The 12,571-nt window shown below is 41.7% G+C and overlaps 1 protein-coding gene across 5 annotated transcripts in view; it reads left to right on the top strand.

Moving 5' to 3' along the window:
- The window catches only part of ECE1 (endothelin converting enzyme 1), a 191,373-nt gene that overhangs the window by 154,254 nt on the left and 24,548 nt on the right, over nucleotides 1-12,571 (top strand). For all 5 annotated transcript variants that reach the window (XM_069079292.1, XM_069079290.1, XM_069079294.1 and 2 more), the window contains 5 exons: nucleotides 3-113; nucleotides 524-622; nucleotides 5,932-6,009; nucleotides 7,943-8,046; nucleotides 9,918-10,028. In XM_069079292.1, coding sequence (XP_068935393.1) covers nucleotides 3-113; nucleotides 524-622; nucleotides 5,932-6,009; nucleotides 7,943-8,046; nucleotides 9,918-10,028 — 503 coding nt within the window. The remainder of the gene's footprint in view (nucleotides 1-2; nucleotides 114-523; nucleotides 623-5,931; nucleotides 6,010-7,942; nucleotides 8,047-9,917; nucleotides 10,029-12,571) is intronic.

Genomic DNA, 12,571 nt, shown 5'->3' on the forward strand with positions numbered 1-12,571 from the left:
AGACGTGCCTTCCACGATGGAAGTTCTGTGTGAGCGACACAGACAACAACCTGGGCTTTGCCCTGGGCGCCATGTTTGTGAAAGCCACCTTTGCTGAGGACAGCAAGAACATAGTAAGTCCTGCTCCTGGGAGAGCTCCCCCTCGTCACCCATGCAGAGTTCCTCTCCTGTAGACTTGAAGCTTCTTGCTCATCTAGTCTGCCCTCATTCTCCTCCTCTCCAGGCCTTTTGACACCAGTCTGGTCCCTTCTGTGCAGCCACCAAAATGCTATTTTCCTAAACCTCAAATCAATTGTGTTGTTTTTCTCTGGAGTCCTCAGCCTTGCATTCCCCCCTCCATATGGCTTCCTCTTTTTGCAGAGGAGGAAACTGAGTCTCAAGGAATGATTTGCCCAAGGTCCTAGCCCTCTCATTGCAAAGGTTGAGACTATGCCCAGAGGTTAACCTCCCTGCTTATAGAGCTTCCTTCCTGCCATGGTGCCAGCTCTGCAGGCCTCCACTAATACCTGTCTGTATTCCCCAGGCCAGTGAAATGATCTTGGAGATCAAGAGAGCATTTGAAGAAAGCCTAAACACCCTGCAGTGGATGGATGAGGACACGCGGAAATCAGCCAAGGAAAAGGTAATTCATGCCACAAAAGTCATCTCTAACCTATAGACATCTAGGTGCTGAGTGGATTAAACACTGAAGATGAGAGTTCAGATGCTGCCTCAGACATTTGCCAGCTGTGTGACTCCGGACAAGTCACTTAACATTTGTTTGCCTCAGTTTCCTTATCTGTAAAATGGGAATAATAATAGCACCTGTTCCCCAGGGTTGCTGTGAAGATAAAATGATATAACATTTATAAAGTACTTTTGTACATCTTAAAGCCCTATATAAGTGCTAGTAATAGTAGTAGCAGTACTAATAGTTGTTGTTCAGTCGTGTCTGACTCTTTGTGACCCCATTTGGGGTTTTCTTGGCAAAGATACTAGAGTGTTTTTGCTGTTTCCTTCCCCAGCTCATTTTGCAGATGAGGAAACTGAGGCAAGCCAGTTAAGTGACTTGCCCAAGGTCACACAGATATTAAGTGTCTGAGGCTGGATTTGAACTCAAGATGAGTCTTCCTAACTCCAGACCTTAGAGGTTATTAAATTCAAACCCTTCATTTTACATATTTTGGGGGTATATTGATAACTTATTTTCATGTTTTGCTTTCTAAGACTCTTTAAAGAAAAAAAATGTCATTCATTTTCTCTAATACATAAGTAATCTGCACCATCTAACTTCCTAGTCACCTAATCTTTCTGCTACAGGCTACAAATACACACATTTGCTTCATTAGTATTCTTTTAATCCCTGACAAATCACCCATATCAATCACTGGCTTTCAGTGAGGTTTCATTCCTGGCAAGTTCTTAAGATATGTTTCATTAGCTGAAATGCTTACTTGATCTAAATACTCTCATACAGTTCTGAGAACAGCTGAAAATTCTTGGACTAGATGTTGTTATCCTAATGAATGGTCTTTATTTAAAAAAACCATTTGATTTTAAAACTTTGAATTCCAGATTCTTTCCCTTCCTCCCTTGTCACCCACCCTTACTGGGAAGATAAGCAATTCAGTATAGGTTGTGTATGTGTAGTTACACAAAATATTTCCATAGTGGATATATTGTGAAAGACTGACTATATTTCCCTCCATCTTATCCCACTCCCCACTTGTTCTATTCTCTATTTTGACCCTGTCCCTTTTCTTTTTTCTTTTTTTTTTTAAGCAATCGGGGTTAAGTAACTTGCTCAAGGTTACACGGCCAGTTATTTCTGGGTGTGGTGCTGAGTGTCTGAGCCCGGGATTCGATCTCCAGGTCGTCCCAACACTGGAGCCAGTGCTCTTACTCGCTGAGCCACCTGGCCGCCCCTAAGCCATTGGGGTTAAGTAACTTGCTCAAGGTTACACGGCCAGGTGTTTCTGGGTGGGTGCTAAGTGTCTGAGCCCGGGATTCGATCTCCAGGTCTTCTCAACACTGGAGCCAGTGCTCTTACTTGCTGTGCTACCTGGCCGCCCCTGACCCTGTCCCTTTTCAAAAGTGTGTATTTCTAAGTACTCTCCCCACCAACCTGCCCTCCCCTGTATTATCCCCCCTCTCATCCCCTTCCCCCCTACTCTCCTGTAGGGCAAGATACCCAATTTTGTGTGTATATCATTCCTTCCCTAAGCCAAATTCAATGAGAGTAAGGTTGACCCATTCCCTTTTGCCTTCCTGTTCTTTCCATCCATTGTGACAGTTATCCCTTGCCTCTTCTATATGAGATAATTTACCCCATTCTGTCTCTCCCCATCTCCTCTCCTCTCATCTCTCACCTCTCAGTTTCACTTTTTAAATATCATCCCTTCCTATTCAATTTATCCTGTGCCCTCTGTGTATACCTGTACACATATACACACACTTACATATGTATTCATATGCACAAATACCCTCCTATATAGACACATATATGTATGTATACATATATATACACACACACACATATATATATATACATCTTTATATTCCCTTCAACTATCCTCATACTGAGAAAAGTTTCATAAGTTACAATTATTGTTTTTCCATGTAGGCATGTAAATAGTTCAACTTTGATAAGTTCCTTATGATTTCTTTTCCCTGTTTACCTTCTCATGCTTCTCTTGCTTCTTGTATTTGAATGTCAAATTTTCTATTCAACTCTATCGTTTTTTCATCAAGAATGCTTGAAAGTCCTCTATTTTATTGAATGACCACATTTTCCCCTGAAACATGATACTCAGTTTTGCTGGGTAGGTGTCCTTTGATCTCCAGAATATCATATTCCAAGCCCTTTGATCCCTCAGTGTAAAAGTGCTAGATCCTGTGTTATCCTGAATGTGTTTCCACAATATTCAGATTTTCTTCTTGGCTGCTTGTAATATTTTCTCCTTGATCTGGGAACTCCAGAACCTGGCTATAATATTCCTAGAATTTTTCTTTTGGGGATCTTTTTCAAGAGGTGATTGGTGAATTCTTTCAATTTCTATTTTGCCCTCTGGTTCTAAAACATCAGGGCAATTTTCCTTGAGAATTTCTTGAAGGGTGATTTCTAGGTTCTTTTTTTTGATCATGGCTTTCAGGTAGTCCAATAATTTTTAAATTATCTCTCCTGAATCTGTTTTCCAGGTCAGTGGTTTTTTTCCAATGAGATATTTCACATTTCCTTCTATTTTTTTTCATTTGTTTGGATCTGTTTAATAGTATCTTTATTTCTCATAAAGTCATTAGCTTCTATTTGCTCCAATCTAATTCTGAAGGAATTATTCTCTTCAGTGAGCTTTTGAAATTATTTTTCCATCTGGCAAATTCGGCTTTTTAAGGCTTTCTTCTCCTCATTGGCTTTTTGGGCCTCTGTTGCTATTTGAGTTCATCTGTTTTTTAAGGTGTTATTTTCTTCAGTCAGGCTGTTGACTCTCTTTTCATGATTTTCTTGTATTCTCTTGTATTCTCTTATATTCTCTTTTCTCTTCCCAATTTTTCCTCCACTTCTCTTACTTGATTTTCAAAATCCTTCTTGAGCTCCATCATGGCCTATAACCAGTTCATGTTTTTCTTGGAAGCTTTTGGTGCAGAAGTTCTGACTTCAATGTCTTCCTCCAGCTCCACGCCTTGATTCTTTTTGTCCCCAAAAAAGGATTCTATTGTCTGTTTGTGCTTCTGTTGCTTGCTCATATTGGCAGCCCATTACTTGACTTTTGAACTCTTTGCCACAGTAGGACTCTGCTTCCAGAGGGGAGAGCTTTGTCCCAAATCTCTGAGGTTTTCGCAACTGCCGGAGCTATTAGGAGGGTGCTGTCTCTACAGCCCTCACAAGCTGGCTCACTGGTCACATACCACAGGACCACTACCCAGGACCACGATCCAGATCCAGGCAGGTTAAAGCAAGAGTGATTACCCTCTGAATGGTTTGCGTGGCCCCCCTACGATCTGCAGGCCAGGAGCTCTGAAGTAGCCACATGGAGGCGGCTGCATGGCTGCTGCACCTCGACTTCTTCTCGCTCCTGGGGGCAGGGACCAGACCCATTCCTCCATCCCTCCCAGTTCCAACTGAGTTCTACACTGACCTTTTACTTTGTCTTTGGCATTTATGGGTCGATATTTTTGGAAACCGCCACAGCTGCTGGTGATCCACTCTCCCAAAGTCCATCCAGCTGTGGCTGATTGGGCTGCCCTGGGGCTAAAACCAGGGGCTCAAACAGGGCTGGGCTCTGCTCCCAGCGCTGTGATGGACCCTTCCTGCCCACCTGCTGGGCTGCCTTCAATGGAGATTTGTTTCTCTCTGTCACTTTGTGGGTTCTGCAGCTCTAAAATTTGTTTAGAATCATATTTTATAGGTATTTGTGGTGCTTATGGGGGGAGCTCACGGATTTTCCTGCTTCTGTGTCACCATCTTAACCCTTCATTTTATAGATGAGGAAACTGAGACCTAGCAGGCAATGTGACTTGAAGGAACATACAGGTAGTAAGTGGCAGAACCAGGATTTGAACCCAGGTCCTCTATCCCCAAATCCATGGTTTTTCCCACTGTCTCCTAGTGGGTGTAGTTGTTTTTCCAGTACTGGAGGTCATTTGTGCTGGGCTGGTCACTCTGTCCATACTCTGTGATGTGGCTGAGAGTGAGGAAAGGGTATAGCTTGTGACTGAGTATAAAGTAGCATTTTCTCTGGACAGAACCAGTTGGCCTGTTTGGGAAGCACCTAATCCTTGACCTTGTCCTTGTTCTCACCACATTCTTAGACACCATTGGAACCTAGTGAGCACTCAGTAAACTGACTCATGTTTTCAAAGAACCTTATCTATTTCCTCTATTAGGCCTTGATACTATTTCTCTCATCTTAGACCCCCTGAAGGCAAAAGCTCTTAGAAACCTTCCCCTCCCCTCTTTTTAACAATTATTACGAACTTTAAAAATACAAACATTTCCATATTGAAAACAAAAAAATTTGGAAAAAGAGGATTGCCTGTGAAATTCTAGTCTCTATTGGAATCAGCTTTTTTAAAAAATACATATTAAATTAAACATGGTTTAAAAGCGGTTCTGTTTGTCTGTGGTCCCTTCTGAACTACCTTTCTGCTTTCTTCTATGTATTTTTAAATGTTTCACAGACAATCTTTCTTCATTTTTTGAATCTCTATCACCACCCCTTCTACCTCATCTACAACCATCTCCCCCATCAAAAAAAAAAGGTCCCTTATAAGAAAAAAATATGCAACATTGAGCAAAACAAATTCCCAAACTGGTCACATCTGCAAATGTATGTCTCCTTCTTCATGCTGTCTCTGTCAGGAGGGGACCTAGCTTGTATCATCATCGGTCCTCTGGATTGGTGATTGGTCATCACATTGTTCAGAATTCTTAAATCTGAATTCTTTTCCTTTATGACAGTCTAGTTGTTGTATAAATTGTTGTCCTGGTGCTGCTTGCTTCTCTTTGCACTGGTTCATATGAGTCTTCCCAAGCTTATCTGAATCTGTTCCTTTTGACATTTCTTGTGGCACAATAATATTCCATGACATCCACATATAGTAACTTGTTCAGCTCTTCAGCATCAGGGCCACAATTTGGACGCACTTGCTCTCATCCCAGCCCCATTGTTCTATATACTAAAACAGTAGTTTTCAAACTTTTTGGTTTCAAGGCCTCTTTACATTCTTCAAAATTATTGAGGATTGTCCTACAAAGAGCTTTTGTTTATGTTTATCAATAGTTACCATATTAGAAATTAGAATATCTTAGAATCATTATGAAAATAGTTTTGACTTGACAGACCCTCTGATGAGTTCCCTGAACCACATTTTGAGAACAGCTGCCCTCCACCAAGGCATCTGCTGCTGAACTGTCAGTGCTGAACATGTCCTGTTATTTGCCTCCCAAACCAGGCAGATGCAATCTACAATATGATCGGTTACCCCAACTTCATCATGGATCCCAAGGAGTTGGACAAGGTCTTCAATGATGTGAGTCGGCTTCATGGTTCTTCACTGTGTTGGAAACTTGCTTTTGCATTGTGGCATCCCTTTTGGATCTGCCTCTACCAGGGTAGAGTTAGAATTGTACCCAAAGGCTTTACGTTCAGTAGTTGTTCAGATTTGGGGCCATACAATTCAACATCCCTTTAGTAAGAACCTACTGTGTGGAGAATATTGTGCCAGGCACGAGAGGAGACATTGTCCCTGCCTTCATGGAGCCCACATTACATTAGCAGAGGCAGCTGTCATATACAGCATTACTCATTTGGGTTATATTTATATATAAATGTGATGTGTAATATATGTATGTATGTATAAATGAGATGTGCAAGCCTCGCAGAACAGTGTTCTACAAGGTCCTAAGTGGAAGATCATTACCAGTGGGGTCTCAGAGAAGACTTCCTGGGGGAGGTGACATTTGAGTTGTTCTCTAAAGAATGAGGAGGAACGTGTTAAGTGAAGAGGGTCCTGGCGGGGAGGGCTCTGCATTCCAGGCTGAGGCATAGCCATTTCTAGACGAATCAACCTGCTTTGGTATTTAAGGACTGAACAGGCACAAGGGCCATTCAGAGAAGCAGCAGCCTATTACTAGACATCTTTGTGTGGAGTCTGGATGCCTTGGTGGGGATATTGCAGAGGGTATCACTGTTCAGGTACCCAATGGATGAGATGACCCCTGAGACTCCTTCTACTTCAACATCTCAATCTTCACCTCCACCAATTCACTCGAATGCCTCCCTAGAACCATAAGCCTCCTCTAGAGGAGTTGAGCAGGTCGAATGAATTCCCCCAGACTTTATTGTAAGCAATCAGAATTCCTCAAAAGTTTGAGGTGTTTGGAGAAGTAGACTTAGTCCCCAAAGAGCATTATTGGAATAGCAAGAACTTGATCCCAAAGATGCCCAGGACAGAACCATCCCTTTGGTTCCCAGAAACATCTCCCCTCCCAGCCTCTTAGAACTTGAAATTGAGATTTGAACTTGAAATTTTAAAGGAACAGATCAAATTAGGTCCAACTTCTAAACCACAGTGTCCTTTTCATTTGAGGAACCAGGAGCTATCGATACAGGTTCTGTGTTGATCACAAACTATAATTCAGAATCTCTCCTTAAAACTCAACCTTTAATTGAAATATTTAAATTTCCTCTATACTTTAAAGCCTGTGATGACTTAATGTAACCTGTTATTGGTTTGATTTTGTAATCATGTTTCCTAAAAATATTATGCAATTTTTAATTTATGCCAAATGCCTTACCAATACCCAAGCTTATTATATTGTCCACAATATCTCCTTCCTTTTCCTCTCTCATAACCCAATCCAAAATGGAAAGTAAGCTTGGTCTGGCATGACTTGTTCTTAGTCAACCTAAGCTTGTTCCTGGTGATCATTTCCAAGTGCTCACGAGCTCTTCCTTTAGTATAACTCATTCTGTCATTTGAACATAATTTAGAAACTTTTTCCTTTAGAATATTTTAAGACAACCTGGGATATGGCATACAAGACCTGGGAATACCTGTCCTAAGTTGTCTCTGACTCCTGATGTGTCCTCCTTCCTCAACTCCACTTCTCGGCTTTCTTTAAAACTCAGTTCAAATCCTATCCTCCGCAAAAGACCCTTCCTGGTCTCCGGCACTGTTAGCAACTCCTCTCTTACGTATTTATTTTTTGTTTATTTGTTTACCTTCCATTTATTCTGTAAAGATCTTGAACATGCTGTCTCTCCTATACGAATGTGAGTTCCCTGAGGGCAGAAGCTATTTTTGCCCCTTTGTGTATCCCCGACTTAGGATGGTACCTGACATATTAATAGGTGCTTGAGAGAAACTTGGTGACTGACTGAAAAGAAGTGTGCCCAGTGAAATGGGAGATTGTACTTGTACCTGCTGAGTGTGTCCCAGAAATCTTCTCTCTCTTTTCCAGTACAACACCATACCAGATCAGTACTTTGAGAATGCCATGCGGTTTTTTAACTTCTCATCCAGAGTCACTGCAGACCAGCTCAGAAAAGCTCCCAACAGGGATCAGTAAGTTCTTTGCACCCCCTTTATCATCATGGGTTCATAGGGAAGGAATAAGAACTGTGACCATAAGACCCCATTGGGAAAGGATAGTACTTAAAGTGTAATCATCAATCTGCCACTTAGCCCCTCTGCAACCATGGGCAAATCTTTTAACCTCTCCAGGCCTCAGTTTCCCTAACTGTAAAATGAAAGGTTTGGAACAGATGACCTCTAAGGTCCCTCCAGCTCTAAAGCCTGTAATCATATAAAACCCAAGTATTTTCTCCCTACTCTATTTTCCATACGAGTGCATGTTGTGTTACCCAGTAAAATATAACCTCAGTGAGGATAGATAGTTTTATTTTTGCCTTTGTATCTCCAATCCTTCATATAGACTCAGTGCTTAATAAAAGCTCATTGAACACAGCAGTGCATCTGATAAGCACAACATGGAGATCATAGGTAGTATGTGAAGCTATAAGATAAAAGGGAATTAACACTGAACCTGGGGTCAGAAAACCAGGGTTTAACCTTGCTTTACCATTGTAAAAGCTGTGTGACCCTAGGCAAGTCATCTGCCCAAGCCTCAGTTTCCTGATCTGTAAAATGGAAAGAAGCAAGGTGGTATAATGAGAAGAGGACTAGATTTGGAGGCCAAAGTCCAAATTCTGGCTCTGAAACTTACCTACCTGTGTCAATTTGGACAAGCAAATTCTTTTCTATTGATCTCATTTTCCTGTAAAATAAGAAAAATAGCGTAGTGATTTCTAAGGGCCATTGCAGCTGTAAATTCTGTGTTCTTACACAGATGGGGCTATTTCTATTCATTCTATCTACATTGCACAGTTAGTGTCCAAAAAATAAATAATAATAATAAACAATGATGATAACAGTATTTACATAGTACTTTAAGGTTTGTGATGAACTTTACATATATCAATCAATAAACACTTATTAAGTGCCTACTGTGTGTCAGACTCTGTCCTATGCACTGGGGATACAAAAAAGGCAAAACTTACAGGCTAATGGAGGAGACCAAAAAAAAAAAAGATAAACAAATCCTAAATATATACAAAGAAGTCATATACAGGATAAGTGGGAAATAATTAACAGAGAAAGGACACTAGGATTAAGAGGGGGTGGGAAAGGTTTCCTGCAGAAGCTGGGATTTTTATTGGACCTTGAAGGAAGCCAGGGAGGTCAGTAGTTAGAGCTGAGAAAGAGAACATTCCAGGGATGGGGGACAGACAGAGAAAATGACTAGAGGAAGAGATGGAGTGTCTTGTCCAGGGACCAGTGTCACTGGATGGAAGAGTACATGGTGGGAAGTCTGGTGTAAGAAGACAAGAAAGGTGGGAGGGCTTTGAATGCCCAACAGAACATTTTGCATTTGTTTCTGGAGGTGACAGAAAACCACTGGATTTTATTGAGTTGGGGGCAAGGGTGGTTGACATGAACTGATCATTTTATTGGCCAAATGGAGGATGGATTGGAGTGGGGGGAGATTTGAGGCAAGCAGACTCGCCAGCATGTTATTGGACAGGTATTGAGGTGATGAGAGTCTGCATCAGAGTGCTAGCTAGCAGTGTCAGGGGAGAGAAGGGGGAGTATAAAAGGAATGTTGCAAAAGTGAGATTGACAGGCCTTAGTAATATATTGGATATAGTGGGTGAGAGATAGGGAGATACCTAAGTTGTGAGCCTGAGGGACTGGGAGGATGGTGGTACCCACTACAGTAATAGGGAAAGGTAGGAGGAGGGGAGGGTTTGGGAGAAGGATAATGAGAGGGTGAGTAGTGAAGACCCAAACAATGCATCAAAACAGTGGGGTAATCTTGGCTTCCCCGGCCGCCCCACCAATGACCTCTGCCACTTTAACTCTTGTGTTTCATGCAGGTGGAGCATGACTCCTCCCACAGTGAATGCCTACTACTCACCCACCAAGAATGAGATTGTGTTTCCAGCTGGAATCCTGCAAGCTCCATTCTACACCCGCACATCACCCAAGTATGAGGCTTCCAGACTATCCTCTTGCCTATTTTAGCCTTTCCCATCTCCTCCTTCCCTTCAGTCTGTCGGTCAAAAAGCCTTTCTTTAACTTAGAGGCTGGGCTAAACTAAATAATGAGGATACAAAAGGAAAAAAAAGCGCTGCCCACAAGGAGCTTACATTCTGATGAGAGTGTAAATGAGTAGAGAGATAACATGTATCTAAATAGTAACCTGTAAGTTACTTACAGAATAGATACAAAGTAAAGTTAGTGGGGTGTGTTCTAATAGTTTGGGGATCTGGGGAAGGCTTCCAGCAGAAAGTGAGGTTGGATCTCTTGAAGGGAAACTGAGAATCAGGGGTGACGATGCAGAACCATGACTGAGTTATGGACTTGTCCTCAGAGGGAATGACTCTAGGTAAAAACAGATTCTTGACCCAGTCTTTTACCATGACTGGAAATTTTACAAAGATGAATTCACTCAGGCAGAAACAGCCTTGAACCTGCAACAGAATGCAGGGGGCATAGATAATTAGCATTTCTGTTTAGTGCAGAGAGGTGGGTTTGAATCCCAAACCCTAGTCAATCACTTTCTCTCTCTGGGACTCAGTTTCCTCATCTTTAAAATGGAGACAATGGCACCTACCTCACAGGGCTATTGTGAAGAACTGGTTTTGTAAACACTAGAGAAATGAGAGCTGTTAATATCAGTTGTTATCACTGGGATTTCTCTAGGGAGCTTCAATCATAGAGTCACAGATTCAGAGCTGAAAGGTTCCCAAGTGGCTGACAAGTCCACCCCTCTCATTTTTACAGATGAAGAAATGAAACTCCAGAGAAGTTAAAATTGACTTGCTCAAGGTCAAACAGCTAGTAAAGTGTCTGAGGCAGGATTTAAAACCAGGTTTTCCTAAATTTAAATCTATCTTTCAAGTTCTTAAGAGACTCTTCAAACCCTACCCATCCCCCAGATTTTGATGAAATCCAGGACTCTCCCACAGAGTGGAATCTAGGACATTATTAGGGATATGGGGGATCTGATGATTTTCCCATCCAGAGGGGTCAGGCCAAGGTAGGATCAGTGACTCTATATATGAAAAATGCCCATCCAGCCTCACAAAATGACACATTACATGTAAAGTGCTTTACAAACCTTAAAAGCACTATATAAATGTTAGCTATTGATAATAATCTTAGTAATAATAATTAATAATAATAATTTCTCTCTGAGAGATGATAGACTCAGGGAGGAGACATTGTCCAAGGAATTAAATCTACTCTTTGCAGCAAGAAGGAGAAGAGGTGTGGCAGATAGAGGTTTTGATGCTCACTGCCTCCTTCCTCTTCTGAGACATGTTCAGACTAGGTAAAGTTCTCGATAGGAAGTACGTGGTCCCACCTGGACCTCAGGAGCCTGGCTTTGCCTATGACTAGTGACTCAGGCTAGAGTCCTCTGTGGAACATGTAAGCAGACTGTGATCCTTCTACATTGAATGAATTAGGGAGCTGCAGGACATTTGAAAGAACCCTAAAACTAGAGGTGGATGACCAGAGCTTCTTTATTATCTGTGTGACCATGGGCAAGGCTCTCCCCCTCTCTGGGCATCAGTTTCCTCCTCTAGAATGAGGGGGCTCAACTGAATGACCTCTAGGATCATAGAATAAGCTGTTTGAGGGCAGGGGGATGTTTCTGTAGGTAGCACAGAGAAATGGAATTGTGCACTTGGAGTGAGGAAAGCCTGAATTAGAATCCTGCCTCAGACACTTAGGAGTTGTGTGACCCTGGGCAGGACCCTCCACCTCAATTTCCTTATCTGGAAAATGGGTATAGTAGCATCTACCTCATAGGATTGTTGCAAAGATCAAATGAGATAATATTTTTTTAAAGTGCTTTGCAAACCTTAAATCACAATATAAATGCTAGCTACTACTAGCCCAATGCCTGACATACAGTAAATGTTTAATAAATGCTTGTTGACTTATCAGAGGAACTTAAATTCAGAGTGAAAAGATAATTTAGAGACCACCTAGTTTCCTTCAGGTGCTAAATCCCATGATCCTATGACTTGAGGGTCATAAGATTAGGAAATTGATGAGTGAAGAAGCATTTATTAAACTCCTACTGTGTACTGAAAATTTTTACTTGACTTGCCTATTGACTCATCTGGTGCTGGATATAACAGCTACAAAAGAAAAACATTCCCCTTCCTCAACATCTAATAGAAGGAGATAACACATGTAGGGTAGTGGTGGCCAGGAAAGGGAGTTTTGATCTAAGCATGGATTGTGAATATGGCCATGGAAAGCAATGGATTGCATCTGGGGCAAGTATTGGTTTAATTATTAAAGCAAATATTGATTCAATTATTGTTCCCAAAGCAAGAGTATATGGGGAAGAGGGACGTGCAGATGCTAAAATGGTAGGGGAGAAGGGCTAGAGAGAATGTGAGGCATAGTCCAGTGGACTGGAGCTGGCTTAAAATATTGAATGGGCCACTCAGGAAAAAGCTAAAACCCCTTCATATCTTTCTAACCTACCCTTCATATCTACTGCATAACA

This window comes from Petaurus breviceps, unplaced genomic scaffold, assembly GCF_028583685.1.
Source record: "Petaurus breviceps papuanus isolate PSGF00001 unplaced genomic scaffold, PetGlider_PUasm1.0 91041, whole genome shotgun sequence".
Classification (NCBI taxonomy): Eukaryota; Metazoa; Chordata; class Mammalia; order Diprotodontia; family Petauridae; genus Petaurus; species Petaurus breviceps.